Here is an 18,536-nt window from a genome sequence, read left to right as displayed (position 1 = left end):
GTGGGGCGCTATAGGGTAAGAAGGGGCTATAGCCCCTAGGAGCAGCAGCGTGCTATAGGATAGGATAGGGCTACAGCCCTGCAGGGCAGCACCGTGCTATAGGGTAGGATGGGGCTATACCCCAAAGGAGCGGCACCGCGCTATAACGCAGGAGGGGGCCTATAGGCTCGAGGGGCAGCACTGTGCTATAGGGCAGGACAGGGCCCTAAAGCAAGGGGCGGGGCGATGCGCGGGGGCGTGGCTTCCTTCACGCCCCGCCCCCCGACGTGACGCAACACGCCCCGCCCCTCCCTCCCAACCGCGCAGGCGCGGCCGCAGCCCTGAGGCGCCGCTCCCGCCGCCTCCGGCCGCCGCCGCCGCCATGGGGAAGAAATCCCGCGCCGCGCCGGGCCGCCGGCCCATCCTCCAGCTTTCCCCTCCCGGGCCCCGCCGCGACGAGGCGGCGGTACCGCCGGCTGAAGGGGCCGACTCGGGTTCTGAGCCGGGTAACGGTGGAAGGGGATGGGGGGGGGGGGCGCTTTGTTGGCGGGGCGCGGCCTTGTGCAGGCCTCGACGCGGCCTCCTCGTAGCGCTGCGGCCTAGTGGCGGTACCGGGGCCGGGGGAGGCGGAGGGGGGGGCGCGGGGCGGGGCGGAGCCCCGCCCCGCGCCCCCCCCCCCGCCTCCCCCGGCCTCAGCCCCCCCGTATCTAACATCTCTCCCCTCACAGACGAACCCGAAGCGGTGGCGGAGCCCCCCCGCAGCGCTCCCAACCCGCCGCCCCCCGCGCCCGCCGCCGTCAAGCCCACAGGTACGAGGCCCCTCAGGGAGAGACGAGATATAACCCCCCCCCTTAAAAAATTTAGGGAGTGTGCCCCCCCCCCCCGTTTTTTTAGGGAAGGCGCATCCCTGTTTCATTCCTATAAAAACGGGGTTTTGTCTCCTAAATGTGTTTTTTTGGAGGGGGCTGTGGTTATTCCCCGCTCCTTAAGTCCTCTGTTTTTTAAGGGAGGGGCTAATTAACCCCTTCCGAAATAATTTCTTTTTAGGGTGTGATTGCCCCTTTTAAGTGTTTTGAGCTTTTTTTCCGAGGGGGGGCAGGATTACTCCTTAAGTGCTTTTTAAATTTATTATTAAGGTAGGATGATTACCCCATTTAAATGTTTTTTATCTGGGGGAGTGGGGTCATCCCCCGATTCTTTGCGGGGGAGCAGTGTTATTGGTCCCCGCTTTACTGTTTTCGGGGTGGTGGGATGATGTGGAAACCCCCTCCCCCAAGTGATTTGTGACGGAGAAATGATTTCTTGCCTTCAAAATTTGGATTAGGAGATATTTTTCTGCCCAGCATGTTTTTTTTTTGGGGGGGGGAGAGCGGAAGAGGTGATTGTTTTTTTCTTTTCTCTATTACTGTTATTATTAGCTCTTAAATAAATTTAATACTAATTTAATAATTAATATTAAAATATTGGTATTTTGGGGAGTGGTGACTCCCCCCTCAGTGGTTTGCAGGCAGGAGCTGACATTCCCACGCAGTCTTTTTTTTAGGGCGGGGAACTTTTTTCCTCCTAATGTTCTGTTGGGTTCTCCCCGCCCTCGGGGAGGGTATTTCCCACTCCCAGTGTGGTTGGGGGGCTGATCACCCCTGATTTTGGGGGTCAGGCAATGTTCTTTGGGGATGTTTTGAAGAGGGAGGGGCGGCATTTATCCCCTGAATGCTCACGGGAGAGGGGTGCCCGTCCCCCCAAGCTGCTCCTCGTGGGATTAGCGGGGTGACAGTGGGACTGCCTGGGGGTGGGGGGTGTCGGATCATCTTCCCCGTGGCAGCAGGATGAGCCCCGCTGCCCGTGCCGGCAGCTCCGAGGCGGGTCGTGCTGCGCTGTGCCCCCCCTCGCTGAGGGTCCGCTGCTCCCTCTCTTTTCACCCCCCCCACTTCCCCGGCCAGGAGGCTTGTGTCTGCTCGGTGCCTACGCAGACAGCGACGACGAGGAGGGTGAAACCCCGGAGAAGTCTGCTCGTTCCGCGGACGCAAATGGCAATAATTCGGCAGACATTGACAGCACGCTGGCAAACTTCCTGGCGGTTAGTGCGGCTCCGGGGAGCGGCAGGGGAGGGGGAGCGGCAGGGGAGAGAGAGCGGAGGGGAATTCCTCCTTGGGAGGGAGGGGGGTGGCGGGAAGAGGGTGGTTTCACGGTTCCAGACGCTATCCTCCACTGATAAGTGCTTTGACTCTGTTTTTGTCTCCTCTGGGGTTTGAGGTCCATGTTGGGATGTTGTTTTCACAGGAGATCGATGCCATCACGGCCCCTCCGCAGCCCGCCGAGCCCTCCGCCGCCTCCTCCGCGCCACCCCCCACGCCTCCCCGCCCAGAGCCGAAGGAGTCGGGCTCGGGCCAGTCCTCGGGCACCGCCAACGGCGCGGGCTCTGCGCCGGCCCCGGAGTGGCAGTACGACACCCAGTGCTCGCTGGCGGGAGGTGAGCGGCCTGCGTCCGTCTCGGGGGCTGCTGTCCCCCGCTTTGCTCACCAAAGGGAGCTGAGGGCGGTGACAAGTAGTTGACACCGGGGAAAGGGGGGTGACAACAGCCTGGGGAACCGATCCGGTTGGCGGTGGGACGCAGGCTCTGTGTGTCCCGTGGGTGACGGCCTGTCCTTGTCCCGGCAGTGGGGGAGCTGGAGATGGGCGATTGGCAGGAGGTGTGGGACGAGAACACCGGCTGCTACTATTACTGGAACACCCAGAGCAATGAGGTGACCTGGGAGCTGCCGCAGTACCTGGCGACGCAGGTCCAGGGCCTGCAGCACTACCAGCACAGGTGGGAGAGACCCCCGGCCCCGCGAGGGGAGGCGCCGGGACGTTGTCCCCGCGCCCGCCCTTCACTCCTTCCCCTCTTCCTCAGCAGCACCGTGGCGGCTGCCAACGGCAGCTTCGTAGCGGCTGCCGAGCTGTACCCCCAGGAGAAGGGGGCCACCCCGGGCAGTGTCGGCCGTGGGGCCAGCCTCACCAAGCGGGAGGTGAAAAAGGTCAGTCAGACGGGCCAAGCAGCGGGTTCTGGTTGCCACGGGGCTTGTAGGTGCCCCTTTGGGCTTCCTCGGCAGCGGGTGGGTTGCTCCGCTCCATTTGCAGCCCAAAGAGGGGCCACGGGAGCACGGGGCCACCCAGGCTCCTTCCTCTGCGGGCTGCGGTCTCCTTCGCTGCTTGGGGACGGTGTAGGGCTGGCGTGAGGGGGCAGGGAGCCGCGGCTGCTGCCGGAGAGCTCGTACGGCTGCTGCCAGAGAGCTCACGCGGGGCTCGACCTGCAGGAAGTGAACGAAGGCGTGCAGGCCCTCTCCAACAGCGAGGAGGAGAAGAAAGGGGTGGCTGCGGCCCTCCTGGCACCGCTCCTGCCCGACGTGGTGAAGGAGGAAGAGGAGCGCTGGAGGAGAAAGGTGATCTGCAAAGAGGAGGTCGAGCCGCCCCCGGAAGAGGAGGCCAAAGCAGAAGAGGCAGCGGCTGCCCCCGAAGAGCCGGAGCCTGGCAGGGATCCCCTGGAAGACACGCTGCAGGAGGATCTGTGCAGCGTGGTGCAGTCGGGGGAGAGCGCTGAGGAAGAGGAGGAGCAAGACACACTCGAGCTGGAGATGGTGCTGGAGAGGAAGAAGGTAAGGGGAAAATTTTTGTCAACGAAATGAGGCCGCAGGAGCAGCCAGGGAATGGTTGAGAATAAACCAGGAGCAGCAGATGTCTGCATCTCTGTCCTGCCTCCTTTGGGAGAGTGATCCTGCGCTTCCCGTGCTGCTCCTATATGGGCTTGGGCTCCTTATAAATCTGGGCACAGATCAGCCTCAGCTTCACGTGGATGCTCTGTGGGCGAGTCAGCGGCTGCTGGCAAACTCTGGCTCCGTCTTTCCTGCCATTAACACGGTGCCCTGATTAGAGCAGCTGTTTGCTCTTCTTTCACGGGTGACTCGTAACCACCGCTGCTCTTCGGGCAATGCTCAGGTCTCTGAAATGCCGCTCGCTGTCTTGTCTCTTGGCAGGCGGAGCTGCGTGCCTTGGAGGAAGGCGATGGCAGCGTTTCGGGCTCCAGCCCGCTCTCTGACGGGAGCCAGTCGGCCTCGCAGGATGCAACCCGCAGGCTGGCCTCCAAGCGAGGGAAATGGAAACTGTTTGTCGGAGCTGCCAGCCCCGAATCCGCGAGTCGAGGCTCCAGCAAAACGGGCCGGGAGAGCCCGGAAGCGGGAGAAGCAGGTAATTGGAAAGGCTCCCTTCGGAGGGAGGAGCGGGTGTTTGGAAAGGCCGCAGCCCTCTCCCGCCGGGGTTTCCTTTCCCCGAAGATGCCTGGGGCGCCTGGAGCCCGCAGAGGAGCCGGGACGGGTGGCGAGGTACGTGTGCCGGACAGGGGACAGGCCCGCAGGGGTGGCTGTCACCCCTGTCACACACAGCCCAGCTCACAGGCCAGCAGCACGAGTCTTACAGGCTCAGGGCAGCGTGGGGATAAGCTGACGCTCTGCCAAATTCTCTCCTTTATAATTAAAGAAAATAAACAGGAGAGTGCCTATACTCAACACTGTATCAGAAAAATAAATAGGAGAGTGCCCGTACTCAACACTTTGTCAGGAGAAGGAACACAGAAGTGCGATAACGGCAGTGTCACGCCCCACCGCCTTCCGCTTTCCTCACGACATTATAAATCTTAACCGCGGTACATGGGGAACCGTTACCTTCCTCTTTTCAAGTTGTGTTTCTGAGCTGCCTGGTAACAGTCGCCAAATTTCAGATGAGCGAGGTGTTCCCCGAGAGCCGCTCCGGCTCCGCGCTTGTTGGTGCGTAGGAAACGCGAGGCAGGACCTCGCTGTGAGGAAGATCTGGTTCAACGTTAAGGGTTGTTCGATACCAGGCGTGCGTTGGATATTACCGCTCAAGCAACAACAACCCCTCGGCAGAGCTCGTGTTCCTGTTAGCGCTCTGCTTTCCTGTGGTACATCTGCAGTCTTTCAGAGACTGTTGCCAAATACATATTAAGAGCAGTTCAGCGGATGTTGCAGAGCATCGTATAAATTTATTGCCTTGGGGAAACGGTGCGATTGTGGCTGTTAGCGCTCCGCTACAGCCTGTGCTTCGCTGCCTGTTGTGGCTGTTACCTGTACTGACCCTCCTGTCCTCCCCAGCACCTCCAGAGCTGCGTTCCCCGAAAACACGCTGGCCGCAGCGTTTGAGAGAACAGCCTGTGCTTAGCAGCCCCGACTCCCAGATGTGCCAGTCCTTCCCCGGCACAAGGCTTCAGGCCTGCTGCCTGCCTCGCGGCAAAGAGGGAGGCAGCCCCTCGGTCGCAGAAAGCTGGCTGAATGAGAGACAACTGCTTTTCCCAGGAAAAACTGGTACAAAAGTGCCCGGAGCAGGCTGCGTCCTGCTGAAGTGGGAGACGGTGCTTGCCCGAAAAACAGGGTTGATGTGGCCCTGACACACGCCTGCTTCAGGCAGAGGCGTGATCTGGATGGCAGGGTGGGCGTCAAGTCGGCGACGTTGTTTGTCCAGGGTGGCTCCGAGGGATGGTTTTGCTGGAAGGCTTTCCCTTGTGCCTTGCAGGCTCGCGAGCAGAACGTCCCTGGAGCCGGCTCTTCCCAGCAGTGCTGATTTCCCACTTACCTGGGGAACAGGAAACTGTTACTCTAAAATAATCCATTTAAAGTTGAGCACCCTGCTGCTGGAGGGTGATTGAGGGAACTGTCCTGCCCTTGAGCGCCAGGACACAGTAGAAATGTGGGATATTTCCCCCCGAGGGCTTTAGGAGTCCCTTGAAAATCTTCCCTCCCTGGAATTTGTCACTTGGACAGTGAATTAGTCGCCACTGTCCTGTGATGCGACTCAGGCGAAACCTTGCGGTCTTGACAACTTTTTGGAAACTGATCCATCTTTGACGTTGTCTCAACTTATTTAATGCTCCATACCTTTTCTTGCCAAATTACTGAACTGCCGGAGTTTAATGATTGCTTGCCAGGCAGTTAGCTCTCTTCACGCTTCTGTTAACCCCTGTGCTGTTCCTCCTTCCTGCCCTTGCGCTGTAGCAGCTGTAATGCTCCGCTTCCCGTCCTGTCCTCCATCAAAACACAGAGGCAGTGACCCTCTCTCCTTTTTAATTTCAGGCTGTTGCTGCCGGCTCCGGTAGGAAAGAGGGCCCAGCTCTTCCCTGCCCTCCCCTGCAGCGGCTTTGGCTCCCTGGCACGGTGTCTCCAGCCGGCTGTTGGCAGCGCCGTGGCGGTGATGGGAGAAGGGCTCACCTGTCGTTTCTTCTCCTGCAGCGGCGAGCACAGAAGCAGCTGATGCGAATTCAGACAAAGAGGCAGAGTCTGAGGAGCCCCAGGAGAAAGCAAAAGCCCAAGGGGCGCCAAAAATAGAAGAGGAGGACCAGGACCTAAAGGTACGGAGACGCAGAGGTGCGTGTCGGTGAGATCCGTCCCAGCTCGTGTAAGGAACATGGCTCAGCTGCTCCCCTGGACCTTGGCCAGTTCACTGCTCTCCCAGGGGCTCGCCGTGCCGCCGGCAGTGTGGAGGGACGTACTGGCTCCCTCGGCCACTTTTGCCCAGGGGACACCACGGCCACCAGCCAGCGGGGACACCTGAGCTTTGGGCTGTGGGTTGGGCCCAACTGGAGCCACTTTGCCTCCCGCGCTGCCGGCGGGATGGCACCGTACCCCTAAACCTCCCATTCCAGCGCGGCTGCAAGAGCAGCTTGCCCTGGCCCTGTGAAAGAAGGGCTGTGCAGGATTGGGCCCGCATCTCTGCGGCCCAATGTCCTCTCTCCAGCAGAAGCCAGCAGCAAAGACTTAAAAGTGTTTAAAAAAATAAATAAAATAAAGGGGGTGTGGGGGGGACAGAGGCTGAGGCCTGGGTCTGGTCGTGAGAGAGAGCAAACGCTGTTGTCTTGACTTTCTTTTCACCAATAACGATATTGCAGTCCTCTGGTACGTGCCCGTTCAGTCGTTCCATTTCCAGGCTGAAGACTCCTCGTCCGTAATCTCTCTGTGTCTGGAGGCTGCCGGTACCTGTCGCTCGGCCCTTCGCCTGGCACGACTTTTTGAAGTTGTTAGATGCAAACTGGGGAAGCCCTGGGGATTTCTGCAGCACCGTGCTGATATTTTCTCTTCTGAGCCTTGGTTTGCTCTTTTTGGCTGTGGCTGAACGATTCCCAGAGCCCCTTCCTGAGCCGCAGTAGTGACACACGGAGCTACAGGCTCTGGATGACAGTTACGCAGAGCAGTAGCGCAGATCTTTTCTATTTGTCCTTTCGATTCCCCGGTCACTCGTTACCCTGAGATCTCCTGCAGCGTTAAATTTGGCTCCTGAGTAATTTTGTTTCGTTAGCAAATGTTGTCACCTCCCTGTGCCAGATGGTTTACGGATGGGGAATCGCCGGCTCGTGGTAGAACCCCGGTGGAAACCTGCAGTGAAAGCTGACCTCTGGTCCTGCCCTCACTTCCCACCACTTAATCATTTTTCCGGTGTGAAAGCGAAGGGCTTTGTTACTGTCCTGGTGACAGATTGAGCATCTCCCGTAAAAGAACTCTTAACAGAGTTTTGAGATGTGATGTTCCCTGCCCAAAACCACTGAGCCCTCTCTCAGTGTAGCATCTACATGAGGCTTGTCTGATTTTTTTTTAATTTAATTTACTTAAAAAAAAGAAAAAAAGCCTGCAGCAGGACCACGCTCGTTGGCTGCTGTGCCCCAGGTGGCTGCCGAAAGCCTTTTAAGCTGTCACGTTTGCTGTCCCCTTTTCTCCTGGTACTGGCGGTGCTCTCTGACGGACTGTGTGCTGTAGCGTGGTGCTTTTCCATGCAGGATCCCTTTAGAGCTGTTGGAGGAATGCCGTCTCCTCGGGTAATCGGTACCGTTTGCTTCATCGGTTCGGGGTAATCTCTTCTGCCGGCTCTCTGGTTTGCAGGAGATCCGCCGGGTCCTCCGCTGCGAAGTCACCCTCTGCTGTGGGATCTTCCCTGGCTTCTCCATAGCCATGTTAACGCGGGAATTCATTTCCCTGCCTCGGGCTTCTCTAGCGCTGCTTGTCTGTCTGGCCCGTCCCCCTCTCTGGAGACAGACACCGCCTTGTTGGCTTTGGGGACCTTCCAAAGCCTCTTCTGAAGAGTGAAGGAAAAAAGACATTTTTAGAGCCCTCCTTAAAGCAATCGTGATGCCACCTGCAGGCGTCCGCCCCGTTTCTGCTCTTGATTGCTGTCTGGCTTGTAGCTGCTTTCATGCAGTCCCCTCAGTCAGGGGGACTGACGCGGGGGATCCCCGTGGAGTGCCCGAATTGGAGGTTTGACTAACGGTGGTCGCTGCGGGCTGGCCTGAATCTTAACGTAGATGCTGTCTCTGCTCGGGAGTAAATCCGGAGCAGTTATACCTCTTCTGCGCTTTCCAGCAAATTCCTCCGGAAAGCGGTGATTTATGAAGTCTGAAATGATATCCTGGCCCATTTTCTTTGGGAAGTGGTTGAAGAATTATATTTAACGCTTTCTGCCCTGGCAATCGCTCTGCTGTAACTCCAGAGCCGGGGCGCTGAAACAGACCGAGCCCATACCCTCCTTCGGCGGGGAATAGGGCAAGGTGCACACACAAGATTTGGGGTTCACTGGCACTTCCCGCAGCTACAGAGGAGGTCTTGTCCTGCCACCCCACACCAACCCCGTCCCTGGGGCGCAGGAGCTAGCGGGGCTTAAAGGAGGGGGTGACAGGCGCACACGTTCAGGGTGGCACGTCCCAGTCCCGCCAGGCTGAGGGGCCGCAGGCGGTGCCGAGTCCTGTTTGCCGGGGAAGGCCTGGAGCGGCGGGGCCGCAGCCGCCCGGTGACGCTCCCCGAGGGCGGCTCTTTACTCTCCCCTTTCTCCCTGGCAGTTTCAGATCGGAGAGCTGGCAAATACTCTGACTAGTAAATTGGAGTTCCTGGGCATCAACAGACAATCTATCTCCAACTTCCACATGTTGCTGTTGCAGACAGAGGTAACCGAGCCTTCGCCCCTCGCTCCGGCCTTCTGTTCCGAAGCGGATCAAATACTGTCCGCCGCTCGAGCGCCGAGGGCCGGTGCTGCGTGAACCTCGTGGCCGCGGCGGCACCGCACTGTGCGGCCCGCCCGCCCTCCTCCTGCAGGGCCCTTCCTCCGCGGGGGGCGAGCATGGCTTTGCGCGGAGGCGGTGTCTTCCTCCTGGCCCCCGCGAGTCCCGTGCCGTAAGGGAGCCTCCCGGACCTCGAGTCCTGTCCCGAGGGCCGCTTGCAGCCTCCCTCAACGGCTTCCCCCGGTTCTTGCCCTCTAGACCCGCATTGCAGACTGGCGAGAAGGTGCTCTCAATGGAAACTACCTCAAACGCAAACTCCAAGACGCAGCCGAACAGCTAAAACAATACGAAATAAACGCCACCCCTAAAGGCTGGTCCTGCCACTGGGACAGGTACGCGCTCTCCTACCTTTCTCACCTTTCATCTCTGACATCTCAGACATGATTTGTGACCATCACCACCCGACGACGTGGCGCCGTCCCTCTCGGAGACTGCGAGCAGCTTCTGTTAGCAGTGCTGGGCAGGCAGAGAAACGTCCGGCACTCGCAGAGTTTGGGCCAGCCACCAAACTGGAGGATCCAAACGGAGTGCTCAGTGCTTTGAGACGGAGCTGATTCCCTGATCGGACAGAGCTGGTTTCCACTCTCGCGAGTGTAAAGCGCTGTGGAGGGCGGGCCTGGGGGGTCGCGCATGCGAGAGCTCTGTGAACTTTGCAGGATCTCTGGATCACCTCTTCTGACCAACAGCTCTGACAAAGGACAAACTTCAACTCATCGACGGAACGAAGAACAAGATTTCTGTCTCCTGCCAGCAGGTCAGACCCAAACATTTCTTTGTCTATTTGGCTTTCTTGATTAATTTTCCTTTGTTTGAAATCTTTGCTCTTTTGTTTTTCAGCTCCCAGATCCGCTCCCTCTCTCTAGCATTCACTGTGTGTTTGACACCACGAGTATCATAAAAGCGACCTCCGCGCACCACGGGGTAGGGGGGCAGCCGCTTCTCTCCATTGGGCTGTTCCCCGGTGCCTCTTCTCGGAGGGCGACTTTCAGCCAAGGCGGCGGCTGAAAGTCCCGATGCTAGCGAGACGTCGCTCTGCTGCGCGCTGGCCTGCTTTCTCAGCCCTCCCCTCCCTCGGAGCGGGGGGCTCGGGGCGACGTTCACGCAGCCAGCAACGCAAATAGCTTTGAGCGAGCCGGCTCGGGCCTCTCCTGCCTCTGTCCTCAAAGTTGTTTGTCGCGTTTGGGAGAGCGGCAGCCCTGCTGCAGAGGGTCTTCCCTGCGAGAGCGCACCGCTGTCGTGGGCAGGCCCGCCTCGGAGTGTCGGTGGCGGGGGAGGGAATCTAAAGCCTCCTTCTCTTTCTTGTGATTTAGGGAGCATAGACGCTATTTCTATGTTAACGAGCGCTCAGGAGAGTCGCAATGGGAGTTCCCCGACGGGGAGGACGAAGAGGAGGGACAGCGGACCACCGACAGAAAAGCCGACGGTCCTCCTAAACCACCTCCAAAAGACAAAGGAGAGCGTGCCGGGGACTCCGCCGAGCGCTCCGCAGGTACAGCGCGGGGGCGGGAAGAGGGGGGATCGTTGCGGTTGGGGGGTCCTGGCCTCGAAGCGGGGCGTTGCGGGGCACTGCCGAGCACTACAGCAGTACGCGGTGCCGCTGGCCTCCCTCCCCAGGCACCTGGCAGTGGCTTTAGCGAAGCCGGGACGAGCGTCGCTCCCGCAGCTGAGCTGTCCCCATCGGTTTTAGGCGTCGTGGCGGTGCCGGGGAAGGCAGCGTGCAGCTCGTCGGTCGAGTCGGTGGCCTGAGCTCTGCCTGCCCGCTCCCAGGCAGGGCCCGGGCAGGGAGGCAGCAGGCAGGAGCAGGCAGCGCGGTCCGTAGCGTGGGTTTTCAAGCCTGTGTCAATATGTATTCTTCAGGCTCCCTTTGTAAAGAATCCTTCTCAGGCCAAGTTCCTGCTACGTCTCTCATGCCGCTCACTCCATTTTGGACTCTGCTTCAGTCCTCTGTCCCGGTCCTCCAACCTCCCTTGCCTTTGGAAATGCCTCCGCCGCCTCCGCCTCCACCGGACTCGCCCCCGCCGCCGCCCCCGCCGCCCCCGCCTCCCGGAGAAGACGGCGAGATCCAGGAAGTGGAGATGGAAGATGAGGGGGGTGAGGAGCCGCCCGCCCCAGGAACGGAGGAAGACGCTCCACTGAAGCCTCTCCTGCGCCCAGCTGCCAGCAGCAGCCAGGTGAGCGGCGGCAGCCGGGTGAAGCCGGGGCTCGGCCGGTCCAACCATCCCGCACCCATGAACCCGAGGAGGGGGCATGGAAGGGCACTCATTGGGCCAGGCCTGGGTGCCGCGTCCCTCCTGGCTCGGCGCTCAAATCGGCACTCTCTTCCAGGGCGCCGTTGAACCGAGCCCGGCCCCGCTGCTCTCCGCCAAACCTCAGAAGAGGAAAGCCGCGGAGATGAGCCCGGGGCTGATGCAGCGAACGGCCACCATTGGCAGCTGCCCCGTCATCTACAGCCAGCCCCTGATGGCCGCCGGCAAGTACCAGCCTTCGGCCGTGCCCCTCGCCTCCCTGAGGCCGCGCCAGCGGCTGCAGGGCGAGATCCAGGGCCGCCCCAACCTCCGCATGGCACCGGGCCACGCCGGCCCTCAGCCCACCGCGCTGGGCCTGCAGTCTGGCTACCTGGGCGTGACGGCGCCCACCGCGCCTTCCGTCATGAGCTACTCCGAGTGCGCCGCGCCCGTCAGCCTGGCCGCTGCCGCTGTGCAGCCGGCCCCAGCGCGAGGAGCCCTGCCCGCTGCCGGCACCGCCGACCAGCCACCTCCCCCGCCGCCCCCCCAGACGCCCCCACCTCCCGCCCCCAAGGCACCACCGCCACCGGAGAAGGAGAAACCGAGGAAGGGGCGGAAGGACAAGGTAGGCGGGTGCTCCTGGTCCCTCACTGGCATGCTGGGCGCCTTCTCCTCCCTTTCCAGCCGCCCTCACCGCGGCCTTTTGCGTTGGTGGTGCAGGGCAAGAAGGGCAAGACGAAGATGCCGTCGCTGGTGAAGAAGTGGCAGAGTATCCAGCGGGAGCTGGATGAGGAGGAGAACTCCAGCTCCAGCGAGGAGGACCGGGAGACCACTGCCCAGCGGCGCATCGAGGAGTGGAAGCAGCAGCAGCTGATGAGGTACAGCCCCCGGGGGGCTGCGCCGGCGCCGGCAGCCCTTCCCCGTGGTGCGCTGCCTGGCTCCTCCTGGGGGGCGAGACGTTTCCTTGTTCCCTGTAAAGGCAGAGAGTGGGGATCTGCATCTCTGGCGCCGGGGAGGGGGTGCGTGAGGGCGGTGGGGAGCGTCGCTTTGCGCCACCCGGGCACTTACACCCCGCTTTCTCCCCGCAGTGGCATGGCGGAGAGGAACGCCAACTTCGAGGCGCTGCCGGAGGACTGGCGAGCGCGGCTGAAGCGGAGGAAAACAGCGTCGAGCACATGAGGCGCGCCGCACTCTTTTTTTTTTTTTTTTTTTTTTACAGATGTACAGTTCAGAACCCTTCACCACTTGACCGTTGTCCAATAAATTGTAGCAGTTTGGGACCTCTCCTCTGGTTGAGTGGGGGCTGTCCCCACCCGTGGCGCGGTGGCAGGAGGCCGGGGACAGTTTGGGGCTGGCGTGTGGGGTGGCCAGGGCTGGGGCGGGTGCTGTGGGGGCCCTTTGTGGCCCCACTCCCCTGGGTGTCTGCCAGGGTAATGAAATCCTTCTGGCTCCTTTCCCAGCTCCGCGCTGGGACCGCCCCATCCCTCCCTACTGCTGGCCGGTCGCTCAGCGACCGCGTCCGGTGCCCCTGGCGCTGCCGGGACCAGAGAAGGGTATTGCCAGGCCTCTCGTAGCCATGCGGCCCTCGGGGCACCCCGCTGCCCGCGTCGGGGAGGGTGCGCTGGGGGGGTTTGGCGGAGGGGTCCCTGAGCCCTACGACAGCTTCATGCACAACCACCTGCGCTACTACGGCTACTTCCAAGGTGAGCCCTGGCCGCAAGGACGCGGCCCCTCGCTCCCCAGCTCTTTGGGCTGCAGCAGTGCTCTCCCCAAGGCCAGAAGACGGGTGGGCGGAAGAGCCCCGTGTCCCCGGGGGGCCCCTCCAAGCAGCACCCCACTGAGGTGTCCGGCACGGGCAGCGCCGACCCTGTTTGCCTGCGGGGTCCTGGGCAGGAGCCGAGTCGTGAGTGAGACCCCACAGCCCCCCAGTACTGGGGCTGGTGCTGCCCCGGGGCCTGGAGCTGCCTCCTCCCGGCATGGAGGGCATGGGGGGGCCTCTCCCTGCCTTGGGGTGGTGGGTGGTTTTGGGGGTGTCCCCACCCCAGCCTGGGCTCCCCGCTCTCTGCTGGAGCCGTGCCGTGGAGCCGGGAGCACGCCGGAGCCCCCCAGCCTGTCCCCATCCCCTTGCAGCCCCTGGGGCGCTGGAGCCAGCCCCTGGCCACGGCACGCCGGTCCCCTTGGCGCGGCACCGCAGGTGCCCAGGGGAGCCGCGGGCTCTCTTTGCCCTTCCCTGGGCGCGGGGACCCCTGCCCGCTCCCCGCTGGCCCGTCGAGTGCGAAGTCATCAAGGAGACGATCGAGCACATCGGTGAGGGAGCGCTCTGGCCGTCCCCCCACCTTGCCCCTGTGCCAGACCCCTGCTGTGCCCACAGCGCCCATCTGTGTGTCCCCAGAGTGGGTCCCCCCTGAACCGGAGCCCTTCTGCCAGCCCGCGGGCCACGAGCGGGCCCCAGCCACCCTTGGCGAGGAGCAGGGCACCATTGTCTACCACCTCAGCCCAGGTAGCAGGGAGCAGGCAGCACCCTTGGGTGCCCCCTCGCTCTCCCCAGCCCCCCATCGTCGTCCCTCCGGGCTTCCCCCCACAGCGCCCGGAGGCTCCTGCTTCACTCGCGCTCGGGTCGGGGGGGCCCTGGGCCCCCTCTCCTCCCCGGCAGCCCCCTTGGAGGGTCCCCAGGACACCACCCTGCTCTTCGAATCCCGCTTCGAGAGTGGCAACCTCCAGAAAGCCGTCAAGGTGTAAGAGAGGGGCCGGGGGGCGAGGGGGGGCAGCAGCGGGGCCAGCAGCCAGAGTGCAGCCCGTCCCGCCGTGCAGGGGCCCCTTCGAGTACGTGCTGACGCTGCGGCCAGACCTGTACACCGCCAAGCACACGCAGTGGTTCTACTTCCGTGTCCAAAACACCCGGCGAGACCCTCTCTACCGCTTCACCATCGCCAACATGGCAAAGCCCAAGAGCCTCTATGGCGAGGGCATGCGGCCGCTGCTCTACTCCCAGCGGGACGCCCAGAGCCGTGGCATCGGCTGGCGCCGGGTCGGGGCTGACATCCGCTACTACCGGGGCAGCGGGGAGGAGCCGGCTGCCTTCTGCCTCTCCTGGACGTCGCGCTTCCCCCACGACAGCGACACCTGCTTCTTCGCCCCCTCCTACCCCTACACCTACTCCGACCTGCAGCGCTACCTGCGGGCGCTGGCGGGCGACCCGGTACGCTCGCAGTACTGCGCGGTGCAGGCACTGTGCCGCAGCCTGGCTGGCAACACCGTCTACCTACTGACCATCACCAGCCCCGCTGGCGCAGCGGCCAAGCGGGCAGTGGTGCTGAGCGCCCGCGCGCACCCTGGGGAGAGCGGCGGCTCCTGGGCCATGCGGGGCTTCCTCAACTTCCTCCTCAGCGCCCACGCCGACGCCCAGCTCCTGCGCCGGCTCTTCGTCTTCAAGGTGGTGCCCATGCTCAACCCCGATGGGGTGGTGGTGGGCAACTCCCGCTGCTCCCTGGCGGGCCGGGACCCCAACAGGGCTTACGGGATGGCGCTCCGTGACTCCTTTCCCGGTGTGTGGCACCTGCGTGCCATGGTCGAGAGGTGAGGTGGGGGCGCGGGGAGCCGGTGGGACGGTGCCGCTCCCGTGGTGGTGCCGGTGGCCATATCCTGATGCGCGCAGGATGCTGGCGGAGCGGGAGGTGGTGCTGTACTGTGACTTCCACGGGCACAGTCGGAAGAACAACGTCTTCATGTATGGCTGCGACAGTGGCGGGGCCGGTGCCGGACAGCGGCTGCGCCAGCGCATCTTCCCCCTGATGCTGAGCAAAAATGCCCCCGACAAGGTGGGACGCTCTGGAGCCATTCTCAGAGCCAGGGAACGGCGCCCTTGCCGAGCTTCACGGTGACACTGGATAGTGTCCCTGTGGGGCTGGGGAGGGGGACATGTGCCCCTGCCGTGCTGACCCCGGCGCCGGCCCCAGTTCTCCTTCCCCAGCTGCAAGTTCAAGGTGCAGAAAAGCAAAGCGGGAACGGGCAGGGTCGTCATGTGGCGCATGGGCGTCTCCAACAGCTACACCATGGAGGTGGCCTTCAGCGGCTCCACGCTGGGTGAGGGGCCACCGCGGGCCGGGGGTGACGGTGTGGGGTGTGTCGGCGGGTGGGTGCTCCCCGTGTTGGGAAGCCACCGCTTGTTTCGTTGTCCCTTGTCCCCTGCAGGCGGGAGGAGCTCGCACTTCACCGTGGAGGACCTCAAGTCGCTGGGCTACCACCTCTGCGACACCCTGCTCGACTTCTGCGACCCCCATCCCGCCAAGGTGGGCCAGCAGCCACAGCTTGAACCGTGGCACCCCGGCCGGTCCCGGTGCCGTAGGGAGGCTGCAGTGACGCTGGCTCCGTCCCACAGTTCCAGCAGTGCCTGTCGGAGGTGGAGACGCTGCTGCGGCAGCGGCTGGGCCGGGAGCTGGGCTCCGGCAGCAGCTGGAGCGATGTCACCCCCCTCGGAGCTTGAGTCCAGGTATGACCCGGCCCCGCTGCCCCGCAGAGCCCCACGGTGCCGGCGGGCGCTACAGGCACTCGTCTCCCCAACACAGCACCAGCGGCTCCGACAGTTCCGTGTCCGACGGGCCCCCAGCTCAGCTCCGTGGCCCAGCCCAGCCGGTGAGTCCCCGGGTGCCGCTGCTTTTGGGGGTGGGAGGGACAAAGTGCCAGGGAGGCGCAAGGTGTCGCAGGGTGCAGACACCCCGGCACCGCTTTGCTATCTGGCACAGTTGGAGCAATGGAGGAGGAAGCGGCTGCGGAGCCGGAGAGCAAGGAATGCCCTGCGCCGGACAAATGCTGTCTACCGGAGCCGTGCCAGCGTTCTGGTGAGCTTGGGCCTACAAGCACGGTTCACCCAGTCCCAGAAGGGACAGTCCTGCAGGGACACCTGTCCCCAGTGCTGTCCCAGCACCCCTGGGGCTCCAAGGGGGTCAACACCTCTTCTGTGACCCCCCAGGCCAGGCCAGTGCCCTCCAGGAACCGCGGGCAGCTGGCTCTCCCCGGCACCCCGAGGGGAGGCAGCGTGGCAGGAGAGAAGCCCAGAGCCAGCTCTGGTGCAACCTTTCCCAGGGCAGCTGGAGCGGGAGATGGCCGCCACGCCACCACGGGGGGGTCTCACCTGGACGGTGGCACAAGCGTGGTGTCACGCCGTCAGCCACTGCCAAGCACCCACCACCCCAGTGTCACCGGTGATTCCTCCCAGGATCCAGCCCTGGGAGCCGAAACAGGGCTGTCCCGGCAGCGGGGTGGGCAGGCGGCTGCTGCCCGCGGGCGCAGGGCACGTCCCCGCCTCACCGTCCCTGGCAGGGCCTCGCGACCCGCCGCCCCGCGCTGCTGCGCCTGTGCTCGGGATTAAAGGTGGTGCCGCGGCCGTGCCTCTGCGTGGTGACGCCTGGTTTGGTTGTGTCATCCCCCCGGGGCTCCCCCTTGGGCCCTGGCCCTCCGGCCTGGCCAGAGGCTGCTGGCACCCAGGCCCTGCCACCATGACGGTGCCTCAGGCCCTGCAGGCTCCACGGGTGCTGCAGGCCCTGTTGCCATGGTGGTCTCCTCTCCATGGCATTACCGCAGGCCCTGTCGCCATGGTGGCTCCGTCTCCATGGCATTACCGCAGGCCCTGTCACCATGGCATCACCTCAGGTCCCCTCTCCATGGCATTACCTCGGGCCCTGTCACCATGGCATCACCTCAGGCCCCCTCTCCATGGCATTACCTCGGGCCCTGTCGCCATGGCGTCACCTCAGGCCCCCTCTCCATGGCATTACCTCGGGCCCTGTCGCCATGGCGTCACCTCAGGCCCCTTCTCCATGGCATTACCTCGGGCCCTGTCGCCATGGCGTCACCTCAGGCCCCTTCTCCATGGCATTACCTCGGGCCCTGTCACCATGGCGTCACCTCAGGCCCCTTCTCCATGGCATTACCTCGGGCCCTGTCGCCATGGCGTCACCTCAGGCCTGGAGGCCCTGGCGAGCCCACAGGCCCCGTGGGTGCTGCAGGCCCCGTTTGCCATGGCGACGCCTCAGGCCTGGAGGCCGCGGTGACGCCTCAGGCCCCGTCGCCGCAGCGACACCCCCTCGTTGCCATGACGACCAGTCCGTTCCCCCCCCGGCCGGAAGCGATTGGCGGGCGCGCCGGAAGTACCGGGAGGGCGGAAGCGGAAGCGGCGGCGGCGGTGTCCTTCTGGGCCGTGACGCCGGGGCGGCACCATGGCGGACGCGGCCTCGCAGGTGCTGCTGGGCTCGGGGCTGACCGTGCTCTCGCAGCCCCTCATGTACGTGAAAGTGCTGGTGCAGGTAAGGGGGGGCCGGTAACGGGGAGCTGGGCGGGGGGGGGCACCGGGCCCGGTACCGGCGGCGGCTGCAGGCTGCCTGTCCCCGCCGCAGGTGGGGTACGAGCCGCTGCCGCCCACCCTGGGGAGGAACGTCTTCGGGCGCCAGGTCTACCAGCTGCCCGGGCTCTTCGCTTACGGTGAGTCTGACCGGGCGGCGCGGCTCCGCGCTGTCCCCCGCGCCGCGGGGGCCGGTGGCTCCGTGCGGGGGGGTCCTGCGTGGCGTGACGGGTCCCCGCTGTCCCCAGCCAAGCACATCGTGAAGGGTCGACGGAAGAGCGGGACTCTTCAAAGGCCTCGCCCCCCGCCTCTGCTCCAGCGCCGTCGGCACCGTCGTGCACGGCAAAGTGCTGCAGGTACCGGGCGGGGGGGGGGGACGGGGACGTCGCCGCCGGCCCCGGGGGGGGGCTCTGCCGCCGGGAACTGGGGACACGGAGCCCCCGCTTCGGCGTGGGCACGGCCCTGCGGCGCTGGCAGGGCCTCCCCCTCCCCCTGCGGCTGTGCTAACCCTGCCCTTCCCTCCTCAGCGGTACCAGGAGGCCGAGCAGGCTGAGGTAGGGGCGGTGAATCTTCCCCCCTTCCCTTCCCCCCCCCCCCCTTCCCTCCCTCTCCCTCTCCCCCCCCCCTTCCCTCCCTCTCCCTCTCCCCCCCCCTTCCCTCCCTCTCCCTCTCCCCCCCGCTTCCCTCCCTCTCCCTCTCCCCCCCCTTCCCTCCCTCTCCCCTCTCCCCCCCCCTTCCCTCCCTCTCCCTCTCCCCCCCCCTTCCCTCCCTCTCCCTCTCCCCCCCCTTCCCTCCCTCTCCCTCTGCCCCCCCTTCCCTCCCTCTCCCCCGCAGGCAGAGGCAGCCCGGCATCGAGTGCTGCCCCCGGGGAGAAATTTGGGGCGCAGAGGGCTCTGGCGGGGCCGGGGGA

The 18,536-nt window shown here is 63.8% G+C and overlaps 3 protein-coding genes across 3 annotated transcripts in view; all 3 read left to right on the top strand.

Moving 5' to 3' along the window:
• Window positions 1–361: 361 nt before the first annotated feature.
• FNBP4 (formin binding protein 4) lies at window positions 362–12,569 on the top strand. Its single transcript, XM_059825875.1, has 17 exons — window positions 362–485; window positions 708–788; window positions 1,920–2,056; window positions 2,260–2,449; window positions 2,638–2,788; window positions 2,873–2,996; window positions 3,276–3,614; window positions 3,993–4,203; window positions 6,255–6,373; window positions 8,846–8,950; window positions 9,263–9,396; window positions 9,721–9,818; window positions 10,375–10,553; window positions 11,005–11,235; window positions 11,390–11,914; window positions 12,010–12,167; window positions 12,378–12,569. Exons 1-17 carry the CDS (start codon window positions 362–364, stop codon window positions 12,466–12,468), a joined length of 2,997 nt encoding a protein of 998 aa, XP_059681858.1. The 3' UTR covers window positions 12,469–12,569.
• A 296-nt stretch (window positions 12,570–12,865) lies between these two features.
• AGBL2 (AGBL carboxypeptidase 2) lies at window positions 12,866–16,657 on the top strand. The gene is given in 14 exon segments (XM_059826075.1): window positions 12,866–12,992; window positions 13,064–13,192; window positions 13,420–13,596; window positions 13,682–13,789; window positions 13,874–14,024; window positions 14,101–14,865; window positions 14,945–15,107; window positions 15,246–15,372; window positions 15,481–15,578; window positions 15,668–15,757; window positions 15,759–15,778; window positions 15,855–15,921; window positions 16,032–16,113; window positions 16,269–16,657. Coding segments are annotated over 14 exon segments (2,493 nt in total).
• An 846-nt stretch (window positions 16,658–17,503) lies between these two features.
• The window catches only part of MTCH2 (mitochondrial carrier 2), a 2,374-nt gene continuing 1,341 nt past the window's right edge, over window positions 17,504–18,536 (top strand). The window contains 5 exon segments of the mRNA XM_059826074.1: window positions 17,504–17,591; window positions 17,682–17,766; window positions 17,875–17,891; window positions 17,893–17,982; window positions 18,154–18,189. Coding sequence (XP_059682057.1) covers window positions 17,505–17,591; window positions 17,682–17,766; window positions 17,875–17,891; window positions 17,893–17,982; window positions 18,154–18,189 — 315 coding nt within the window. The 5' untranslated portion in view covers window position 17,504.

Source organism: Gavia stellata, chromosome 17 (assembly GCF_030936135.1).
Source record: "Gavia stellata isolate bGavSte3 chromosome 17, bGavSte3.hap2, whole genome shotgun sequence".
Lineage (NCBI taxonomy): Eukaryota > Metazoa > Chordata > Aves > Gaviiformes > Gaviidae > Gavia > Gavia stellata.
The sequence above is the reverse complement of the archived record's forward strand: the minus strand, read 5'-3'. Positions and strand labels throughout refer to the sequence as shown.

Bases quoted from the DNA above. Each gene is read 5' to 3' on its own strand.
- FNBP4 (XM_059825875.1), top strand. From the start codon at position 362: ATGGGGAAGAAATCCCGCGCCGCGCCGGGCCGCCGGCCCATCCTCCAG. The intron at 2,450-2,637 runs GTGAGCGGCCTG...TTGTCCCGGCAG, and splicing joins CCAGTGCTCGCTGGCGGGAG to TGGGGGAGCTGGAGATGGGC. The intron at 11,915-12,009 runs GTAGGCGGGTGC...TTGGTGGTGCAG, and splicing joins GGAAGGGGCGGAAGGACAAG to GGCAAGAAGGGCAAGACGAA.